This window comes from Lissotriton vulgaris, chromosome 11, assembly GCF_964263255.1.
Source record: "Lissotriton vulgaris chromosome 11, aLisVul1.2, whole genome shotgun sequence".
NCBI lineage: Eukaryota > Metazoa > Chordata > Amphibia > Caudata > Salamandridae > Lissotriton > Lissotriton vulgaris.
The window spans coordinates 1,076,910,526-1,076,935,399 of NC_141699.1; the positions used below are offsets into that span (position 1 = coordinate 1,076,910,526).

A 24,874-nucleotide genomic window follows, 5' to 3' on the forward strand; every position below is an offset into this window, starting at 1 on the left:
TATAAACTTTTTCTCGACCTCTGACACCTTACATGTCAGGTTATTTCTGCGGGCATGTGAAGTGTCTAATGTAATCCAAGGAATGAAGAACTTGGCCAATCTGTCTTCACTCTTCCAGTAGTCCCATTTGTTCATTTGCTTATAATTTGGGACTTCTGGTAACACTGAGTCATAATTGGAGAAATAGTATTCAAAACTATCTCTCCCATAAAATATACTAAGCAATAAGCTACATGTAATGCCATATGTCAACGGGAGGTGATGATAACGAATGCCTTCATCCACAGATGCCGGCAACTGCATGCAGACATAGCAGTCCTTGACCTCCATGGCATCTACATATTCATACAGTAATTTTGCATAAGCATTTGACCTAAAGTCACCTTGGGACTCATCTACATGTAATCTGCGGGCTTCTGCAGCCAATAACGCTTTCTTGTGTGTGTTTTCCCCTTTCTCACCAGCAATGGTGGGTGTAAGCGCTTCTGCAGATGCCACATCAGTTACCTTTGCCTCCTCCTCACGTCCCTTTACATAAGAGACTGTTACCACTAAAGCTATTAGTATTATCACTCCTACTATTAGTGTACCTATTATACATTTCGCTCTGCGGTTCTGGGTACCGGCCTCCATTTTGTCAGATAGTGTGGTTCTCTCGCAACTCTACACAAAGTTCCTTTCCTTTCGTTCCTTTACAGTCTCTTTACTCCTTTTGTCTTGAGAACCACGCAACTGGAAGCTGCCACCTTTTCCGCCAAAGTTCCTTTTAGTTCAATATAGACAACCCTAGCCCTTCTCCATCAACTCAGGGAAAGTCCCTAAGATTCTCTGCTTCCTAGGTGCTAGGTAATCTTCTTTTCTTCACGCTTATTTACAAAGTCTTTTAAGCATCTACAATCAGGCGCTCGCCTGCAGCTTCGACAGCAAAATTCAATATTTCCAGACGAAGGTTGTGCTCTTCTGCGGCTGATATCTTTGAACCAAAATCAGGGAATTGTAATTCTGTGAGAAACATGTCCTTTATCTTGCTGAGGCGGGGAGGACGGGGGAGCATGAATGTCAGAGACCCTTCTTGTTCGACACCGGGCACTAACAATCTTATCTCCACTGTCACGATGGGCTCAGAACTGGACACCACCACCGCTCTGATCCTCCCCGTCACCGGTTTCGAAGCCATCTGTCACCAGATATGTCCACTCAGGGGTGGAGTATCTTCTGTTAGGCACACGCACTCTTCTTGACCTCCTCAACTCTGGTGCTTCAGCGCCCTGAGCACCGTCTTCTGGGTCTGAGTCTTCTGATATCGGAGGAAGGGTTCTCTCCAGAGTTGACCTTAGGCTAGAGCTCCTTCTCTGCGGCCAATCAGCTTCTCCGCGTACCCTTCTACTCCTTCTTCTCCTCGTTGGTTCACGCTCTCTGTCAGACCTGTCAGTGTCTGACTCGTACTCCCAGCTACTTTCTCCTTCAGTAGCGTTGTCTGTTTCGCTGTTGTACTGACCGTCCTCAGCTTGGTCAGACTCGTTCCCTGCTTCCTCTGGCACCTCTACAGCTTGGCTAGCCCCCTCTATGGCTTCTCGGTCCGCTGCTGGACGTCTATCCGAGAGAGGAGCTGTTTCTATCAGAGGTGCTGGAACTCTTCGCGTATGCGACGCGTGGATCCAATTGGGCAGGCCTCCCACTTTCACGGCTGTGTTTGTGGTCAGGATGATCTGGAAGGGCCCACGCCAACGAACATCCAAGCAGCTGCTTCTTACGTGCTTCTTCACCAGGACCCAGTCCCCAGGAAGCAAGTCATGACAAGGGTCCTGGCACGATGGTACCTCGGCAGCCTGCACCTGAAGGGACACAGAATGAATGGCGTCAGACAGCCCCTTACAATAGTCCAGGATCATATCATCTGTGATGCTAATCAATGCAGCAGTTGGGACAGAAGGTAATCTCATTGCTCTTTCCATCAGTACCTCATGAGGAGACAAACCAGTTCTCCTATCCGGGGTACTACGGAGACTCATAAGGACCAATGGCAGCGCATCAGGCCAACTCAAGGATGTTGATGAACACACCTTTGCAATTCTGGCCTTGATGGTGCCATTAATCTGTTCCACAATTCCTGAAGCTTCCGGTCGATAGCTGCAATGTAGTTTTTGATCAATATTTAAAGCTGCGCAAATCATTTTCACAAGCGAGCTGTTGAAATGCGTTCCCCTATCTGATTCCAAAGAGGCCGGCACCCCGAAGCGCGGGATAAGCTCCCTGAGCAATATCTTAGCTACTGTGAGGGTGTCGCACCTGCGTGTAGGATATGCCTCAACCCATCTAGAGAAAACGCAAACAACCACCAGGATATAACGGAGGCGGCTGCACCTTGGCATTTCGATGAAATCTATCTGCATTCGATTGAATGGACCTCCTGACCTCCCTATGTGGCTCAGTGCCACTGGTGTCTTCTTCCCTACATTCAACTGCTGGCACGTCACACAACGCTGGCACACTGCTTCAGCTGCTACTCTGAACTTGGGGTTAAACCAGGTCTGTCTAAACACTCTCAGCATAGCATCTCTTCCTAAGTGGACAGGACCATGTATTTGTCGGGCCATTGGGCTCACCATCTCATTGGGCAACACTGCTCTGCCATCTGCTGAAACCCAGAAATGGGCCTCCCCCACTACACATCCTGCTTTTTGCCATGTTTCTTTTTCACAGTCAGGAGCATTTTCTTGTATTTCCTTCAGTTCGTCCCAAGTATCAACAGTTTCCAATATCATAGCTAATTCAGTCCTTACATTTATTCCACCCACTTCCACCTCTGTGAAAGAGTATCCTGTCTCCGCGCAATACCGTGCGACTTCGTCGGCATATCTATTGCCTTGTGACACGAAGTCCATGTTTCTGGTATGCGCGGTACACTTTACAACAGCAATACCTGCTGGACATTGCAATGCTTCTAACAGCAGGCGCACAAACTCTCCATTGCGAATGGGAGAGCCTGAAGAGGTCATGAACCCTCTTTGAGACCACAACTGCCCGTAATCATGAACTACCCCGTAACCATATTGACTGTCAGTGTATATGGTTACTCGAATTTGATTGCTTGCCAGGCAGGCACGCGTCAGGGCAATAATCTCGGCTACCTGAGCGGAGTGTACTCCTTCCAGGCATCCAGCTTCCACTACTCCAGTAATTGTACAAACAGCGTAAGCTGCTCTTAACTGCCCAACTTCGTCTCTTACACATGAGCCATCGACAAAGAAAATTTCATCTGGGTCAGTCAGTGGCTCATCTACGATGTCGGGTCTTGGTTTGGTGCATAGTTCAGTCACATCGAGGCAGTCATGGTCTGTACATTCTTCATCATCCTCAATATCATTTGGAAGGGGCATTAAGGTAGCAGGATTTAAAACAGAGCATCTTCTGAGGGTCACGTTCTCTGCAGCCAGAATGACTTGCTCATAGCGCGTGAGCCTGCTATTCGTCAGATGCTGAGTTTTAGTCCTGGTCATCAACAATTCAACAGAATGGGGCACATGCACCTCTAACGGGTGCCCCATTACGATATTTTCACACCTCTCAATGCTGACACCTGTTGCGGCAACGGATTTGAGACATCCGGGCAACGCTGCGGCTACTGGGTCTAAGGTAGCCGAGAAGTAAGCGACTGGTCTACGGGCATTCCCATGGATTTGGACTAACACAGACAGCGCGCATCCCTCTCTCTCACAGCAGTAGAGCAAGAATGGTTTATCGTAATCTGGCATTCCCAGAGCCGGAGCACGACACAAGTCCTCTCTCAGCTGCAGGAACGCCATCAAACAGTCTTTGTCCCATGGTACCGGATCACTCACTTCCTTGTGCGTCAGTTTTTGCAAGGGCTTTGCTTTCAGTGAAAAGTTTGCAATCCACTGTCGGCAATATCCCACCATTCCTAGAAACATCCTGACTTCTCTCTGCGTTTTCGGTGCACTCATCTTCATGATGGCCTCTATCCTGTCTGGTGACACCTTCCGTTTCCCTTTCTCAATTCTGTGTCCCAAGTACTGCACCTCTGTCAGGCAGTACTGCAATTTTCCCGGGGACACCTTATGCCCATTTTCGGCTAGATGGTTTAACAAGGCAATAGAGTCTTCCCTGCAAGCTTCCTCTGTCTCTGACGCCACAAGGAGGTCGTCTATGTACTGGACCAGAACTGACCTCTGGGGCAGTACTAGACTTTCAAGATTTCTCTTCAGGAGCTGGTTGAAGATCGATGGGCTCTCTGTATACCCCTGAGGAATACGACACCATGTTAGGACGCGACCTTCCAGCTTAAATGCGAAAAGAAAATGGCTTTCTTCGTCCAAAGGGATCGAAAAGAAAGCCTGGCAAAGATCAATTACAGTGAACCATTCCGCTTGGAACGGTATCTGAAACAGTATCACTGATGGATTCGGTACCACTGGACAACACGAAACGACTATGTTATTAATCTTTCTGAGGTCCTGCACTATCCGAAATTTCCCATTAGGTTTCTGCAGACCCATAATCGGGGAGTTACATGGACTACCCACGATTTCCTTCAGTATTCCCTGCTTAATCATGGACTCAATCACGGGTTGTATACCTGCAATCGTCTCTGGTGTCAATTTATACTGAGGTGTTCTTGGGAACTCAGCATGAGGTTTCACTACAATTTTCACTGGGTCTACTCCTTTCACCAACCCAATCTCCTCCCCAGTGAAATCCCATACTTCTGGAGCAACGGTCTCTCTCAGATCCCAGGGTAGCTCGTCTACTGTCAAAGTGGGATATAGTTCCACACATATTCTGGAATTGGCGACTTTAAAGTCAGCATCATCATCATTAGTCAATACTTCCACACCCTGTGGTGTGCAGTATATGGTGCAATTTAACTTGCACAAAAGGTCTCTTCCTAGCAGACATACAGGACTAGAATCGCAAACCACAAACTGGTGCTCATCTCTGTACTTCCCTATTTTCACCTGCACGGGTTCCGTCAGAGGACTGGTCATTCTCCTGTTAGCGACCCCCACCACCTGTATGGTCTCTCCAGACATAGGCAGGCCTGGCACGGCGGCTGACCTGATCGTGGATCTGGTGGCTCCCGTGTCCACTAGAAATGTCGTGGGGAACCCTGCCACTTCGGCCTCAACATAGGGTCCCCTCTGATCTACCTCCAGAGCTGCCCCGAGGGTACAGTCATCCCTTTCTACCCTCTGTCCAGTTAGTGGGTCCACATAATAGCATTCCTCTCCTCCAACAAACAGTGGCATTTGTCTATAGGTCTTGCCCATAGTCCCTACTCTGGGTGGCTGCGGGAACTGAGCTCGGGGAGGTGGCCCCCCCCCTTTGAGCACCTTTCCCTGGTACTGCGTTACCCCTCTTGCAGGCGCACTCTGGGTCATTTCCTCTTCTACCTCTTCGTCTCCTATCTCAACATTATAGGGACACTCGCGTTTCCAATGTCCCACCTCGTTACACTGGTGGCACCTAGTTGTTTTCTTTAAGGTAGTTATATCTATCCTTGGTCTAAAGGTGGAGTTCTCCCCATTGTCCTTGTTCTGACTGTACTGTCTCTTTCCTCCAGTACCTGTTCCCGGTTGCTGTTGCTGCTGTCCCCCCTTCCCTGCTGCCTGCATCTGTACCACCATCAGTTTCTCCTTTAACTTCTTAGCCTTGGAGTCTATTTCATCACAGCAGTACCTAGCATACCTCAATATTTCGTCCAGGGGTTTATTTTGCCAACAGATCAAGTGTTGCTGTATCATTAAACTAATATCCGGTCTCAGGCCCAAGACGAATTTGGACACAAACTGCCCTATGTCCTTTGGATCCATTACATCCAGACCGCTATACTGTTTGAACGCCTTCAGCAATCTCTCATAGTATTCGTGAACTGTCTCTTTGGGTTCCTGTCTGGTTCGGTCAATTTTTACCCAATCTATGTCTTGCATTGGCACTTTATCTTTCAGCCAAGTCATTACTCTCTCGAATTTTGCCATCACACTCTCGGACGGCCCATTAGTCTTAGCATCTCTCTCGGGCTCTATGGTGGGCCACTCAGCACTAACCTTGCATGCAGTCCACAAATCTCCTGGCACTACTATGTCAAACAGCGTGTTTAAATCTATCCATAGGACCTTTGAGATTTTTACAAATCTCTCAACTTGCTTATACCACTCCACTGGGTTCTCCCGCAATTTGGGGAAAGAGGTGGTAAAAGCAGCTAAATCCCCCCTACTCCAAGGGACGTGGACGTAGGTCCCATTTGCGACTTCCCTCAAAGGGTATGTTTCTACTCCCTGCTGTCCTCCTGGTGTCATCATAAGTGTGCTTCTCCTGACGGTCCCTCTCTTGGACCACCTCTCTTCCCACTTATCTAGGGCCCTCCATGTCCTTATTCCAGTGATCAATTCCCTTATGTGTGCTTTCAATCCGATGGTTCGCCTCTCATCTAGGTCTCGGTCTGTGTAATGTAGCCTGTGGTTGCCTTGTAAGACTTTGGTTCTTGACAGATCTACCATGTACTTGCCTGCTAGTTCCACTAATTTCTCATGGGTTGCTCTCGCCTTTCGAGTTACGTCCTTTGCTATGAACAGAATTTCACCCTGCTCATACATGTCTATTCTTTCTAAGGGCAGGGTACCATCTACCATGTCATCCAGATCTGACTTTAAGCTGGAGACATCGAGCCTTTTGGCTTTTATTTCTGCTCGTAATATCTCCTTCGAGGGCGGTTCACAGGTGTCTCTCCCATCCCAACTCCGGGCCCTTCGTTTGAGTTCGGGAGAGTTGGGGAGTGCTCTCTCTTGTTCCCATCTCTCCAGATCCCATGCTCGGCCATCCGATCTTGGAAGGTGATGGAACACAGGCTTGTTACCCCCTATCCTACTCTGTCCGTTCTCTCCTCTTTTCTCACCGTCGGACTCCCTGTTATTCTCCCTTCGGTCCTCATCCCCTCTTGGCCTTGTATCACTCAGTATCTGATACGATCCTTCTTGGTTTCCCATATTCCCTGGACTGCGCTCATGTCCGTCATCACAGGGACTATGGTATGGCCTTTCGCAATTCCCACTCTGCTCTCTATTGTCTGGCACGCAGTGGATACACTTAAAGCTATCTCTGTACTCCCGAGCCCTTCTATCTTCATCACTACATAGTGGGCGAGACACCCCTCCGTTTTCCAGGTCTGATCTACCTCCACTTCGGGCCCAATGGGTGCCTCTCCTACTGTCTTTCTCCCTCCCGTCCCACTCCGGACTACTCTCTCCAGCCCCGCAGTGAGTTCGGGCTCTGCTGTCCTGCCTTTCCCTTTCAGCTTCCGCCACTATGATGCTCTTGTGAGCCTCAACTGCCTCATCCCATTGCTTCATGTACTCGTTTAACTCTTGAAAGGATTTCCGTCCTGGTCCCCTCATATCCTCTGGGTATCTAATGTTCCCCAGATCCCCTGCCGTGGGTACTGGAGTACTCCACTCTCTTGGTATCGGTAACTGGCTTGGGGAGTTAACCGTACCAATCCTTCTTGCCATTTCTGCTCTTTCTCTGTCCCTCCGTACCCGTTCCTCCCCTCTAGTTCTCTCTGGGTCATATATTGATACTATAGGACCTATGGTAACAGGTACCTGTAGTGCATCAGGTAATGCGTAGGATGTGGCACACGCCGTTTCTGGCGCTCTTTGCACCACAAACCTCCCGACCACCTGTTGCACCTGGCTAGGCTGAGACAGTTCTTTCTTTGTAGCAGGATCCCATTCGGAACTGGGAAGCGGCCCATGCTCTCCTGCATTGCCCCCCCCTTTCTCCGCATCTCCTTCTGCTCTGTTATACGGAGGCGGCCTGTCTGTCAATAATCTATTTATCAGGCTATCCTCTGTCTCGCTCTCGTCATCCTCTTCTAGGGGGCTTTTATTTCCGGGCATCTCTAACACTGGATATAATTTGTTTACTTCCATGTTATGCGCCCTCCATCTTTTAGCATCCTCATCCCACTTAGCATCCTGTACTGCTCTTACCGAGCGTTTCACTCTTTCCTGCCGTCTGTTCGTGTTCCTTTCATGCGCTGCCCTAATCCATGCATTAAGGGCTTCAAACTGTGTTGGTCTAGGCAAGGGTCTCGTAGCGGTCATAACTGCTTTTAGTCTGTGTAGCACCTCTAATCTATACGTCCCGTACTTCGGGAAAGTGAGTTCCTCATTTCCATCTGTCATCTTACTCCACTCTGAGATCCACAGAATCGTGTGTAGCCCAACATTTACCCCCATGTAATGAGCTGGCGTACCCTCCGGCGGGGCTTCTTCCCCTTCATACGATCCCCTACGTTCTCTTTTAAACAGCGCTTTTAACCATTTAAAACACTTCATAATTATGCGCAAGATTTCCAGCTTGAATACTCTGTTTACTTCCCGATGACAATTCACCAATCCTAGCGCGGCTTTACTAGCTGGCCTATCGCAGCGCGGTCTTTCACCGGCCGACCAATCCCAGCGCGGCACCTTCTGACGTCACTAGTCTCCGCTTCGCAGCAGCACCCCTCCTTTCTCAGCTCTCCTCGCGGTCATGCATGCGTCCCATTCATACACCGAAAAATGACTACTTCCGACCAAGCGGTCACTTCCCTCGACTGTACGTCCACAGTCTATCTGTAATTACTAACACAACTGACGAGATGTCTGTCGTCACTCTGATAGGTTCTTTACGCACACAGTAACTTCCGACCAGCGTCTGTTACTCGCGCACCCACTTCCCCTATCTGGTCCTTCGGGTGGTCACTGGTACCTCATGACCCCCTTCACCCTGGTTAACAATTACTTCTGGGTGTCCGATACACCCGAACCACTTAAGCTCTCCTTGAGCCTAAGATTTCCACCGGTTGCGCGCGCTCACAACCTGTTCCACAGTCTCTCTACAGTCATTCAACTCCGCCAAACATTACACATAGATACAATACAAAACACCGCAATCTTAACACGCATGACCCTTTATACTCACTCTCGACCGATACTGCTGCTTCTCTGCTTCACGTCATCCGGTCCTTCTTCCACGGGCGGTTCTTCCGATCATCGGTCTCTAGGGGGCTTGGGGTAATCTAACCTGGCCTAGATCACCTTCCTCAAGAAGGCAACCATCCTCTGCTACCAACTGGGAGGGCTGAGATTTTGATCAATACCTTATCACTTATCGATCTAAAACCCCGTTCTGGTCGACTGAATCTTTATTGCCTGTCATTGAGGAAAGAAAGTGCATCCGTTATCAAGTTAGTTCCCCCAGTAAAGGACTCTGCTTTAAAGGATCACAAACAACTTCTAGCTTTCAAAGATTTATTATAAGTTGTAGGTACAAGCATCTCAAGATGAGATTCACCAAATACACGGGCCCAACTACATACACGTGTTCTCTGAAAGCCCTCAGACGAACAACGGAAACTATCAATACCAGTTCTAAAAACAATAGTGCCGTTAGCATAGACACGTATTGAAATCTATCGCTCATTACAGGCGGAAGGAAATTACAGGTTAGGCTTTCCCTACCCTGCTCTAGATGGTATCCCTACTTAACCAGGTCTCAACCTATCAAAGGTGTCAGCAGTGAATGACTCCCAAAGGAAGCCACCCACTCTCGAACTCTTGGTGAAAACCTATAGTTCTCCAGTCATGACCCCTCTCTGCCTACCCATCCGCTCTCTAAAGGGTCCTCAGGCGTCTGCTCTAACTCCACCCAGGGGTGCTGTTCCTAATACAAAATCACAACAACATTTAGGACGCCCCTCGTGAGACGCCCCTCACGTGATGTAGCTTCTGGCTGTTTCCATGATGAGGCCTTGCGGTTAGAGTCGACCTTGCTTCTCAGACGCTTCTCCGGCCCGCTGATACCCCTTAAACATTCCGGAACCCTCCTCCATGTCTGGTCCATTCTTTGAACAAGTTTCTATTCATTATATTAATACTTGAATACCCCCTTTTCTCTTCCAGACAGACATTTGGAGCCAAATCCCAATTCTCATGGTTTTCCAACCGCGTTGCAACATTCCCCGGCCCAGACTAATATGTGTAAATCAACGTTTAAGGCTTTCCAGCTCTACAACAGTTTTATAATATTCAACTTCTTCTTTAATTGTTAGCATGTTAATACTCTTATTCTACTGATTAAGTAAACACATCTATAAATCAAACCCTACTCATTATTACTAAACATTAGTGCAATCCACATTATGCAATTTAATCGCCTTCCCCCTCCCTCCTAGCTCTGGCCCTGAGGCCTACCACGTTCTACGTTTCCGTATGCCATCTTACATTTAACAATTGCACAACATAGATTCAAGAATATTCACGTTGAATAAAATCACATAGTATCACATTTTGTGAATTAATAAAAGAACTCACATCTATATAATATAGCTCTTCTGAATAATATAATGTAATCATAACATGAGTGCGGTCCAAGAAATGAAAGGTATACCAGTCTGATTCCTTCTGTCATGGCCATGCATGAGGCCTGTCTCTTTCTGTGCTCACAGCACGCCATCTTCCTATTAGCAGCTACATTTAACATGGACCATGATTAATCACATCTAATAAAGTTATACATTGCACTCATGTCTTCATTAGTTCCACTTCTATATGCATTCTCTAAATTAACTACATATTTTCAGAATATAGATGTAGTTACTATCAGCACTCATGGCATTTCTCTTCATGATCTGTGCTTACTACGTGTAAGTGTGATGCATTTCTACATTTGGGTCAGTTTGCGCTCTCTCACATGCATGTCTTGGACTGTTGTGCAATGGTTGTCAGAAACTGGTTGTTGGTGGATTTCGTTGTTTGACATAAGGTGTGGGGAGTCTCAGTTCTTGGCCCATCACATAGTTCTCTGACTACTATTTGTTGTATTGTGTATCTGCATGTGTATTCAATCATTTAAGAGATTGTTGTTTGGAGTAAGCTAGACATGTGAGAGAACGAGTGAGTGTGAATGATTGTCCGTCTTCTTTATATACAAGAAAATGACTGTTCTTTGTTTTGTGTTGAAGAAAGTCCTTGTTGTCCCCATTTCATGAATGTCTGAGCTTGTGTTTGGAATGCTGAGAGTGAGGGATGTAATTGAATGTTGGTGTGTGGTCTGCAGTGTAAACAAGCAGACAGGGAGTTGGAGGGAGAATGGAGCCTTGACAGGGCCTACCTGCTGTTGCTGTAACCTAAGGATCTAACATAAAATGAAGAAATTACCTCCTACTGGCTTCAAACTCTTATATGAAGACAGCGCAGCACAGCTTCAACCCTGCCTCTCCCACTGAAGAGGGACCGCAAGCACACAACAGGTGTGGCTGTAGTCGCTGGCTTCATCTACTCTTGTATGGGCCCTTCGGCATCTCTCAAAAGGCCAAGGTGCAGCATGCACATGATTATGTCCCGTAACTATGGACCTAGCAACCATGATAAGGTTTGCAAATGTAAATGCTAGCAACACTTGGGAAGGTGGGCCAGGGGTCCCCACACATGAGGGGTTCTCTGGAATCATACATGTCCCCTACAAAAAGCTGCAACCCTCTGGGGTGTGTTAAAAGTCTGACACCTCATGGCTGGCATACATTCACTGTATCTTCCAGGAGCATCATTTCCCCTGTAGATGCTTTGCTGTGGGTGCATGTGCAGAGGCAAACGCGACTCCCTCATTTGCTAATGAATAAATGCTGATGGAACTGTGTCTCCTGACCATGTCTGTTCACCTTGCCTGGAAAGGGATACACCCGATGGGGATCATACAAATACTAGTGTTAACTTCTCCATCATCATTAAGAATTGAGGTTAGACCTCATCATCATGAAGAATCGAGCTAGGGCATCTATCTTTCGAAGTGTCATCTTAAGGGAAGCTGAGGTTCAAGGCAGGATTGGGATGTAAATTCAGAGTGCAACTGGTCTTTTTATGGCCCCATGTTACAGCAAGTGAAAAATGTGTGGATGTATCATCTTCAAAAGAAAGCTTTTTAAAGAATTTGGTCATTTTTACAGAAACATTCCAAGGATATTAGGGCAAAACTCAGAGGGTGCACTGGGTATACCAGATGACTAGTCCAGCATTTGCTTAAGATTATGCAGAGAGAGAGAGAGGGAGAGAAAGGGAGAGAAAGAGAGCGAGAGAGAGAGAGGGAGGGAGAGGGGGAGAGGGAGGGAGAGAAGGATAGAGGGAGGGAGGAAGACAGAAAGGTAAGTCAAGGTATAGGTAAGTAAAGCATTACCAGGGAGATGAGGTTGGTGAGCGTGAGTTTTATGATGACGTCGATGATGTCTCCATCCTTCTCCGCTGGACGCAGGTCCCTGTTGTAGTTCTCCATCAGATTGCTCAGCAGCTTCTCCTCCAAGTTCCGACCCAGAACAGCTGGAAGGGAGACAGAATAGGAGTGAGGGATCTTTACTTTAACATTTCAATCTTTACTGTTCCTTCTCAGACCCTCTCCGGTTCTGAGATCTTTGCTTCTTTTGCTACATTAGGCGGTTTTGCCTGAGATGTTGGTTTCTTGCTTCAAATCTTCAACAACAAATTATTTCTATCTCCTTTTGTGTTCTCACTAGAGACAGCTCTGTTGCACACATCATTTCATCCCCTACTTTACCATACACTAAAGCTCTCATTACAAGTTCTTGACTTTATTCTGATTTCTTTGACTAGGATCGGAATGAGAAGTTGTGTGATCATTATGAGACACTCCAGGTTTCTTTTTTAGATTCTTGCAGGTCAAACCTGCCAAAATGTATTGGGCAATTATGCTAAGATAAAAAAACAGAATGCGCATATGTGGGAGTCGAACCCCAATAATCATCTGAACCTCAATATTTTGAACACCCCAATTCTTACCCAATTAACTCACCTCCAGAATCTCAAATAGATCTAGTGGTTAGAGACGTGACCCTTCTTCCAAAAGCATACATTTCAGTAGGGTAAAACAGAATAAATGACTAATGAAAAAACTAATAACTGAGTTCTATATCAATAATAAGGCAAAAAATAGGTGTATTGCAGAATTTGTAGTAAATGCCGTACATAGAAAAATGCACGAAAATGACACGAAGTCTTAATTCCAAAAATAGAGACCCATAAAACTTACCCTCAATTAATAATGTCTAGGCAAAACCCCAAGAGTCAACTCATAAAGAGTACTGACAGCATCCCCATAAGAAACGTCTAAGACAAATGGACAAAAGCTCAAGCAAAAATTAAAAGTCACCACAACGGAAAATAAAAAACAAGCAAAATGAACCCCATGGAAAAAAAGATCTTTCTGTAGTAAAGTCCAGTATCTTGTGTACACAAATTATATATTCTATTAATAGTTTCTACAAATTCCGCATGGTATGATCATGGCTAGGGTCGCATTGGCAAATCAGAAACAACAACGTAATATTTTAAATCTTTGACACTAATCCATTTCTTAAGCTAAGAGAAATCTTCCACCTACTCTTGCGGCAACTGCACTCCAGAGACCATCAGCACAAAATTAAACAATTCTGAAAAAATGGCTCATAGAATTAACACCAACAAGTCTTCAGCTGAACCTTCAGTGGAAGTCCTTGAATATGATACTTTGGATTCAGGAAGGAAGCATCATTCACAATACACACTTCATAACCTAATTCACTTGATGCTCCACAGAACGAAGAGGAGAGATGGCTTGCCGCAGGACACTGGAAGGGGGAATGTGTAGGAGCAAGAGGAGCAGAACACCTAAAGCTGCATCCATATCATAATGATGGCGTCTCCTAAGAAAATGTGGCATAACTACTTCACAGTATTAATAACATTTAGAAATGACTCAGTAAATTTGTTTCAAGGGCAGTCATTCCTCGATTATGGCTCTATCATTAAACCTTCAAATTTTAGAAACAATTTTCACCTGACATTTCGCTTTCGAACACTTTAAAAAAGTTACTACACACGATTTAATGTGTTAAAATACAGATTCTGTATGTAATATCTAATTTCCTGATGAAAACTCAGAACAGGAGGTATTTACTACATCAAGCAGATTCCTCACCCTATGGTAATGGGATTTTCCAGATGTGTGGTGTATCCCACCCAATTCTGCCCAACTTGGATTCAAGCCAAAGAGTGGGATTTGGTTCAGCCTCTTCCTCATGAGTGGATGGCTTTTTTGTCTAACTCAGTGGCCTGCTCATTACTCAAAGACTTTCCTCCCTATTCCTGTTTGCATCAAGCCTCTGGAATATTTCTTCTTTACCATGGTTTCTGGTTGGATGACTTGTATTGTTTCACTACTTCCAGTGAAGACATCAGGTAAGTATTTATTTATTCAGATTCTAACACTCCATGGTAGGGATTGCTGTCCTGCTCTCTCTCCTCCCATCAGCTTCCGCCTTCCCAAACCCCATATTGTTAGATTATCGGCCTCCTTATATGCCTGCTCCCTGATTTTATAAATTGTTTTCTCAATTCCAAATCACCCTCGGGCCAACCCCTGCCATGCTTGAACCATTACATCCCCTGTACCCTCTCTTCATTTGATCTTTTGAAAATTCGTATTTAAAGACTATTACAATGCATATTTGGCTCAATTCATGACCAGATTCAAGGATAATAATCAGCAACTCTTTATAATTTTTTTCATTGATTTGATTTGTGAAGAATCCCAGATTCCCTCCCCACTTAAATTATTTAAATCTCCAAAAACAGTCAGGTATAAGGTGCTGCACTGGTTTTTTAAGAGATGCTCAGCACTCCTAAAGAGATACTCCCTTTCGTTTCTTAATACATCCTCTTCCCTCTGCTCGGCTTTTTCATTCTTCGGAGTGGATATCAGCATGGATCTACTAGAAAAATGGCAGAAGATAGGGTTTAAGATATTAAGCGATTTTATGAAAGATGGTGCTTGGATTAGGATGTCTGATATGTCAACCTTGGTTCAAGGTAATTTCCTATTGCTGGGATCATATAAGTTGATTTATGGAATCTTGATCCAACTAGACCCTTCACTCCTCTTTTCCCCTGCTCCGTTATTTAATGATTTATTTTGTTTAATACAAGAAAGAAAGCCGGGGGAGTGGAAACGATGCTTAACCGTGAATGGGGACCCGGATTTGTGTCTAAAAGCAATCAATAAGTGGCAAGGGCAGGAAAACATGGTATTAACCCCAGCTATATGGAAGAGAATTAATGTTCTGAATTTTTCCGTATTAAGAGGTGCCAATTGGCGCAGAATGCTGTTTTTTAGTAAATGGCTTCTGTACTTCACTCCGGCAATGGTTAGTAAAATGTATCCTAACTGCTCTTCCAACTGTTATAGATGTCTGCATTATAATCCTGCTAATTGGTCTCATATTGTTGCTTATTGTACCAAAATTGTACCTTTTTGGGAAGAAATATTTGCATATATACAAAACCAGTGTAAAATATCAATCTCGATTAATGTTAAATTGATTTTGTTTGGATTTGATCCTGAATTGATGTTAGAGGGGCAACTAGTTAAACTAATATACATAGCTATGGCTGTAGCGAGATCGCTAATTCTACAAAACTGGCGTTCACAATATTGCCCCAATCTATATGAATGGTGCTATAAAATGCAAAAAGTCAGAAATAGTGAACATTTTTATGCTCAAAGAGTTGGGGCGATTCGTAAATTTGAGAAAATCTGGGGTTCGTACTTCGATCTTAATGATTCAAATTGATTATGTTGGTTCCTTTTCTTTTTTTTCTGTGATTCATCTTTATGAGATGGCCTGTTGTGTGTCTTCTGATTTCATTTTGTTATCTGTATATTTTGCCTAGCATATGATATGTTAGTGTTTGATTTTGCTTGATTATCTAAGTCTTCAATAAAAAAAAAGGGAAAAAGAAGAAAAAAAAAAGAAAAAAAAAAGAAAATTCGTATATAAATGTATTTCTATTGTTCTAGCGAGGGCCTCGAAGCTTTGCACTGTCTCTCCTAATTCACATAGGGCCAGATGTAGGTAGGCATTTACCGGTCGGTAACGGCCAAATTCGGCCGTTACCGACCGGTAAATGCAATTTGAGATGTAGGGCCCTGTATTTTACAGAATCGGTAAATTTACCAATCGGTAAATTTACCGATTCTGTAAAATACCGAATCGGTATTTTTACCGATTCGGTAAAATTGATATGTAGGTGGGACTCTTCTGAGTCCCACAACCTTTACCGAATCGGTATTTTACCATCAAATATATTTGATGGTAAAATACAGATTCCGGTGTGCATGCACCTGTGTTGCTGCACACCTGTGCCATATGACAGGCAGACCTGCCCTTAGGGCAGGTATGCCTGCCACATGGCCCCCGAACCTTTTTTGGGGGTGCTAGAGGGTGTCAAAGTGACACCCCCTGCACCCTTGTCAAAATCGGTATTTACCGATTCGGTAAATACCGACCGGTAATGCCCCATTCATTCCTATGGGCTTCAAAGCCCATAGGAATGAATGGAGCATTACCGGTCGGTATTTACCGAATCGGTAAATACAGATAATTACCGATTCGGTAAATGGAACATCTGGATGTTCCTACATACCCCCCCTTCTTATTTACCGATTCTTAATTACCGAATCGGTAAAATTCGGTAATTAAGGATCGGTAAATAAGTTCTACCTACATCTGGCCCATAGCGTCTCATGCATACTTAATTTTTTTATTGACATGTAAAATGGATGTCAGCCATCTTGGAATAATAAAATGAATAAATACGGTATAACTAAAGAAAAAATCGAAGATAACCACATGCACACACACAAACACACACACAAACAGTTAGCCACCTTGGAATGCCTTTTCTTTCAGTCAAAAAATATCACAAGTTGACTACCGATGCATGGGCATACATGCTGACTCACCAGCAGCAAATTTGGCGTAGCAAAGCAAAGAAGAATTGGCAAAGCATTAGCATTGCGCCTGCTTATTTTAAGCAAGACCGTTTAGCTTTGGTGATGCTTGTTTTCAATTTTTAATGTCAATTATTTCTTATCTTTTGTCACTGCAAAGCCTGGGTAATGGTGGGACTACTTGGTTGGAGATGGGTGCGATCATCATCTTAATTTATTTAAAAAGAAAATTGCAATATTAAAAAGCTGTAGAGTACGGTTTGCAGTATTCATACGTTGCATTGCTTGGATGCATAAATCATACAAATCACAAACGGTATGTGATTTAATTCCCTAATTTAATTAAATGGGCATTGGAAATCTGAAAGGCTTAGGAAGCACTGTGGGCGTTTGAACATATAGGGGCAGATTTACAAGAACGGGACGCATCTGTAGAGATACATCACTTTCCCTGCGGCACCCTGAGGAACCCTTGCGCCACCAAGGATAAGCTGTATTTACAATACGGCGCACCATGGCGCAAGGGTTGATAAATGCGTCAGATATCTGATGCATCTGTTGGTGCAAAAGTCACTCATTGCTGGAGTCATGTCGCAAGCACGATGCAACTCCAGCAGTACATATTGAAGCCTATTCCCACTACACTGCATCACTCCGTATGCCTGCTTCAAGCAGGCGTAAGGTTTTGACACAGTGGCGTCCTAGAAGTGACGCAGTGAAATCTTGTAGATTTCACTGCGTCACTCTTACAAGGCTTTCCTGCCTGAGAACGCCCAGCCTGCATACATTGGGTCACATTTACAAGCCCCTTGCGCCACTTTTGAGTCATTTTCCCATGTTAAAAATGATGCAAAAGTGGTGCAAGGGCCTTGTAAATAAGCCCCATTATACCTGACGCAGATAAATGTGACGCAGGGCTTTACAACGTGACGCATCTCAATAGATGCGTCACATTGTACATGTGTCGCAACATTGTTTACGCTACCGCTGCGTCTCAAAAGTGACGCAACGGGGGCGCAAAAGTGTTGCAACGGGATTGTAAATCTGCCCCAAAATCTGTAAATTATGCAAAGCTCTTAGATAACACGGGTGCAGCATGATAGGAGTGAAAAGTGCAGTATTTTATTTTTTATTTGTATTCTGGTATTTGCAGTTTTACATTTCCATCGTTTTAAATGAAGAACGAAAAGTAGTAGAATGGAAATTCTATATGAGGATTGATTTGGGTACTCAGACCTGATATGGGGAATTTGAGAGGTACATACATCCTGTCACTGAGCCATCTTACTCGATAACACTGCTTACTAGTGTATTTGAGGTGGATAAACCATGAGGAACTTCACACCATACAGGGAGAGCAAGGCATCAGAGACAAAGCTCTCAATAAGTCTATATTTGCAAGAAGCGTTCACCCTGTGGAATATTGGCAGAAATCATCTTTAAATCTATATCTGTCTGAATAGTGCTCGTTTTGTTGACTATGGAAGAACAACAGGCTCAGTAGACACATTGGGATATGAATAGGCCTGTATGATATTAAATACGGGAAACGTTCTTTTGGACGGAGCCGGAATCATGCTGTGCAAACAGAGAGCTGGCAATAGAACGAATGTGGCATTAGCACGCAGCCGTTCAGCACGCAAGTCATTTGAACAACTTGCATTTAGGGAGAGCATTGGTGAAATGCTGTTGAATTCCCTACTGTTGTGCAGACTGGAGTTGGAATAGTAAATTAAACTATTCCACCATCCAGAACCCCCCTAAGGCAAGTTGTTAAAGCATCTTGCATGCTGAACAAATGCGCCCTAAAACATGTTTGTTCAAAAGACAACATTCTGAATGCATGCATCCTAAACGCATGCGGAATACCGTCATACATTCATTCATTATGCCTGCTTGGCTGGTAGTGTTTGAGAATGCGGTTCATAGGCAGATCTCAGAGCTGCCGTATTGATTCTTGTCCATTAGCTGGCTCTGCCTTGAGAATGAATTATCACTGGTGATGTTTTAGCCAAACATGGTTTAGAAGCTGTTAAACTCTCACAGGCAGATGTCTTCCCCGGGTAGAGAAGGCGGTCTCGGCCATTGACTGCAGCCCTGGCCCCAGGTGTCCACTTGGGCATCACAGACCTCTCATGGGAGCTGCTTGGAGCCGGTTGACCTAGAGGAGCCAAAGACCACTCTTCAAGCGGTGCCACTGTGTCTTGGACAGGCAAGGAGGCTCTGACCGGTGCCTGGTGCAATGATATTGGAAATGGGTCCCAGGAGTTCACTTAGTCTTCAGTGAAAGTGCATTCGGCTTTCCGCAATTGGTCTGCCAGGAGGATCACAACACTCCTTCACGGTCTGCTGCTACCCTGCCCTGAGTAGAAAAGGAGCAGTATAAAAGGGGGTGGCGATGGACGGAGCATCTGAATCAATCAAACACTCACACCTAGTCAAAAGATCTGGGTTTAATCCAACACCGTTCTGTAGTGTAAAATGTAGGTTTAAATAATATTACATATTTTAATATTTTAATTTATATTATATATTTTGTTTTATTTTATGTTACAGGTGTATGTATATATATATATATATATGTATCTTTCTTTTTTTAATATTTCTAACATATTATAATTAATTAACATTATTGTTTATTTTTAAGTAAATATATATAATTACATTTTATATGGTCTAATAAATAAACACCCTTGGACTTAATGCCTGGTGCACGTTCGTTTTACTGAGAGTGCACGTTACTTTGGAGCTGCTGTGAGGATTACATTTCATATATGTATTTTACATTTATTTTTAAATTACATATATGACTTATAATTGTTAAAATTTACAAATAAATCTAAATATTTTTTTTACTAAAATGTATTATTTAATTTATTTTACATTATTTTTTATACATATAAAAAACGATATTTTGTACTTCGATATTTTTAACAACAATATATGTTTTTTACTCGATATCTTTTCTGCTAACCATTATAAGGATAGGAGGTCGATTTTTTTGACAACAATATTTATGTCCCGATATTTCTATAGGTCGATATTAGTGTTGTCGATATTCTGTCAGTGATCCGTCCCCGGGCCGTACTGTGAGTATCAGTGCTCTAAGGTATGTGCCCTGACCACCCTCAGATCTACCAGGGGCCTCACAGTGCTTTCAACACTGCAGGAATTGGGGAGCCCATCTTGGTCTAGGGTTCTTCGTACAGGGTACAGACGATGGATGAACCTGCCAGACATGAAGACTGAGAGAAGGGTTTGATTGGTTGAGCCGTACTTCTCTACCCCATCAATAACTATCTGGGGGAAGGTGACCAGGTTTTCTTTTGATCTCGATACCTCTGGTAACAGAGTGGGTTTTTGTCCAGAGGCATCCAACCTCACTGTGTCTTGGGTGCAAGAAAAATCCAAATAAACCCTCATCAGGACTTTCAGGGATGCCGGGAATTTTGAACCCTGGGTTCTGACAACAAATCATGTGTCCTTTTTGTATACAAATTGTCATAAGTGACATTGGCATGACAAATTTGCCGAAAGCTTTGGCGTGTTATATGTCAAAAAGGCATAATTTAGCACACTCAAGGATATGAAACCATAGCAATGTGGCCAAACACAAATCACTGGCCTAGTTTACTGATGGGTACCACCATTATCTCACGTGTAGACACACCTTTTGTATAGATCACTACATCATGAGAAACTAAAAGTTATCTTCAATTCTCAGAACTCAGTTATGCCTCCAATCACTCACTGACTGACAAACTAAAAGTTATCTTCAATCCTAAGAACTCACCTATGCCTCCAATCACTCACTGACTGACAAACTAAAAGTTATCTTCAATTCTAAGAACTCAGCTATGCCTCCAATCACTCACTGACTGACAAACTAAAAGTTATCTTCAATTCTAAGAACTCAGTTATGCCTCCAATCACTCACTGACTGACAAACTAAAAGTTATCTTCAATTCTAAGAACTCAGCTATGCCTCCAATCAATCACTCACTGACTGACAAACTAAAAGTTATCTTCAATTCTCAGAACTCAGTTATGCCTCCAATCACTCACTGACTGACAAACTAAAAGTTATCTTCAATTCTAAGAACTCACCTATGCCTCCAATCACTCACTGACTGACAAACTAAAAGTTATCTTCAATTCTCAGAACTCAGTTATGCCTCCAATCACTCACTGACTGACAAACTAAAAGTTATCTTCAATTCTAAGAACTCAGCTATGCCTCCAATCACTCACTGACTGACAAACTAAAAGTTATCTTCAATTCTAAGAACTCAGCTATGCCTCCAATCACTCACTGACTGACAAACTAAAAGTTATCTTCAATTCTCAGAACTCAGCTATGCCTCCAAACACTCACTGACTGACAAACTAAAAGTTATCTTCAATTCTCAGAACTCAGCTATGCCTCCAATCACTCACTGACTGACAAACTAAAAGTTATCTTCAATTCTCAGAACTCAGTTATGCCTCCAATCACTCACTGACTGATAAACTAAACGTTATCTTCAATTCTAAGAACTCAGCTATGCCTCCAATCACTCACTGACTGACAAACTAAAAGTTATCTTCAATTCTAAGAACTCAGCTATGCCTCCAATCACTCACTGACTGACAAACTAAAAGTTATCTTCAATTCTAAGAACTCAGCTATGCCTCCAATCACTCACTGACTGACAAACTAAAAGTTATCTTAAATTCTAAGAACTCAGCTATGCCTCCAATCACTCACTGACTGACAAACTAAAAGTTATCTTAAATTCTAAGAACTCAGCTATGCCTCCAATCACTCACTGACTGACAAACTAAAAGTTATCTTCAATTCTAAGAACTCAGCTATGCCTCCAATCACTCACTGACTGACAAACTAAAAGTTATCTTCAATTCTAAGAACTCAGCTATGCCTCCAATCACTCACTGACTGACAAACTAAAAGTTATCTTAAATTCTAAGAACTCAGCTATGCCTCCAATCACTCACTGACTGACAAACTAAAAGTTATCTTCAATTCTAAGAACTCAGCTATGCCTCCAATCACTCACTGACTGACAAACTAAAAGTTATCTTCAATTCTAAGAACTCAGCTATGCCTCCAATCACTCACTGACTGACAAACTAAAAGTTACCTTCAATTCTCAGAACTCAGTTATGCCTCCAATCACTCACTGCCTGCCCCTTTGCCTTTGTCTGTCCAACTTTCCACAGCCTCCTGGCTAAGGTTATGCTATGGAAATACCACATCTAGCTAAACCAAGTTATTACAGCCTACTTGGTTTAATGCCTGGCAGTGCAAACATCTAGGGGAATGAGGGGCATATGTAGAGAGAAGTACCAACCATCACAATAAAAACAAGCATAGTGAAATCTGCACCATCCAGTGATGGAGTCTAGCAGTGTTGCATGGAAGTCTAGAGGCCAAGGTACTAGATGAATCAAGAAACAATAGAGACAATCCAGAGCTACCTAGAAGGCACAGGTAAGTTCAGCATCTACATCAACAACCTTCATCTGGGCGTCTGAAAGAGAAGTAGGACAGGGTGGTATGGGAAGGACATTTAAATCAATCAGAGGTGGGGACAAGTAAAGCAGAGAATATGAATATTTCCAACAGAGGACTTTTCCTGAGGTCAGAACTAAGATATGTGTTTTGGGGGCTGGAATTGAACCATACAGGGTTGACCATGGGAATTTCTTTATTTGGATGATGGTAAATCAATTGGGGAGACGACTGCCCAATTCATGTATCCTTTATCCTTAATAGTGGGGGTAGGGGGTCGGCAAATTAATTCAAGAAGCCCTTGGTGGAATCCTTGTGCAAGAGTAAAGACAGAGCTGGATTTCTTCTGGTGTGACATGATTGGTTCACCTTGTGTCTGTACCCGAAGGTCACACATGTGGTCTGTTGACATAGCTGTGAACAATATCCCTTGCACCTATTGTTCCTGGTGAATCGGCCTCCTTCTGATGCTCCTCCGGGTAGGGCAGACGACATTCTGTCCTCGCTCTGACTAGTTATGGTGACCTCTGAACTAGTGGAGGTAGTACTACTCACACAATAAATATCTGATGGGGAACAGTGATTGGTGCATGGACGTTACAAGAACAGTGGACGCTACAAGGATCAAGGACGCGTTGCAAGGACACATGGACGTTACAAGGATCAAGGATGCGCTACAAGGACACATGGACGTTACAAGGATCAAGGACGCGTTACAATGACAGTGGACGTTACAAGGATCAAGGATGCGCTACAAGGACACATGGACGTTACAAGGATCAAGGATGCGCTACAAGGACACATGGACGTTACAAGGATCAAGGACGCATTACAAGGACAGTGGACGTTACAAGGATCAAGGATGCGCTACAAAGACACATGGACGTTACAAGGATCAAGGACGCGTTACAAGGACAGTGGACGTTACAAGGATCAAGGATGCGCTACAAGGACACATGGACTTTACAAGGATCAAGGACGCGTTACAAGGACAGTGGACGTTACAAGGATCAAGGATGCGCTACAAGGACACATGGACTTTACAAGGATCAAGGACGCGTTACAAGGACAGTGGACGCTACAAGGATCCATATATCACAAAGGACCATTTAATAAAGTAAACAGAATACAGTGTGTCATTTCGAAATTTACACTGACAAAATGTACTATCACATCTGTTCACCTTAATATAACATGCAAGGTAGACCAGTGGTTTGAGCAGCTCCTGCTGCAAATTGTCTTGGACCTGTTCAGTGTCCATTTTCATTTATCGCAGGGCCAATTGAGCAACTCATCCTTCCAGAGCCAATAAGATGAGTAGCACTGAGTACTATTGAGCTGGGAAATAATAACTAGGGCTCCTGGTTCTAGTTGTGTTTGTTGTTGTTTTTTCCTTTTCTCTCGGTATTCTTCCATATTTATTTTTTGCTCATTTTATCGGTATCTACCCTTTTTTTGTGCTTTGTGTAAAAATGAAGAAGCAAATGGCACACGTCGAGCTTTATCTGGTAAAGGTCAACTCACTTTGACATCTGATGGGCTTTAGTGGTACAAGAAAACATATACAATGCATCACTGGCATGCAGATCTCTTGAAATCATGAGCATTGAGGTTAAACATATGCACAGCTGCAACTATTTAAAGTTTCTTTTTTTGTGAAATATTTTATTGTCTTTTCATTTACATGGAACATACAAATAAAAAAAACATACAAAAATGACTGTAGACATAACTTGAAGCATTGACATAAATAAATGGAAAGAGGCAATTTTCCCTTTTTTTCCACTTTTAAAAAGAAAAAGAAACAGGTGTTTTTTCGGGTATGTGGAAACTTGGGACCCTTAAGTATAACTTCCGTTGTTTGCTTTACTAACACAAGGTTGGGGAGTTTGCAAGGGTCTTTTGCAAAGATCTGTAAACGCTCCAAGACTCCCCGGCAGGACTGACTCCGCATGTTATCCGGTGCCCGTCCTGGTCTGTGACAAACTCTACTAACTGCTAGCGCCTAGGCAACTCTGAGGGAGGGATGTGGGTGGCACAACGGGCCCGATTCACAGAACTAACATAAGACAAAATACTAAACTTACTACTTTTGGTATTCACAGAAGTTAGGATTTTGTCTGAAGTCTGCCTTAAATTTGTCTTAAGTTTGTCTTAAGACAAAATCCTAACTTCTGTGAATACCTGAAGTAGTAAGTTTAGGATTTTGTCTTAAGTTAGTTCTGTGAATCGGGCCCAGTGAGTTCTGGGTCACATCAGCCGCTCTCCAAAAACTACTGAATACAGTACCGAGCTGCCAAAGTGGGCCTTGGACTGGCCATCGCCCCCGGACTCAGCGACTCATCCATTTTCATCAGCGTGCTTAGATATAGCTCACACTGCTGACACAGGTGCCTCTAGGCACTGTTTCCCCCGTGGTGTTCGGAAAGCAGAGGCCTGGTCCTATGTGTGAAGAAGAATCATTCTCAAGACATGAATAAAAGGTGTTCTGTAGGGGAAGAGGAGGCCGTTATGCGCCAGGGC

General features: G+C 43.8%; 1 protein-coding gene across 1 annotated transcript in view; it reads right to left on the reverse strand.

Moving 5' to 3' along the window:
* Positions 1 to 24,874, reverse strand: part of CHRNG (cholinergic receptor nicotinic gamma subunit) — a 92,874-nt gene that overhangs the window by 67,256 nt on the left and 744 nt on the right. Inside the window, exon 2 of the mRNA XM_086944546.1 lies at positions 12,235 to 12,374. Coding sequence (XP_086800672.1) covers positions 12,235 to 12,374 — 140 coding nt within the window. The remainder of the gene's footprint in view (positions 1 to 12,234; positions 12,375 to 24,874) is intronic.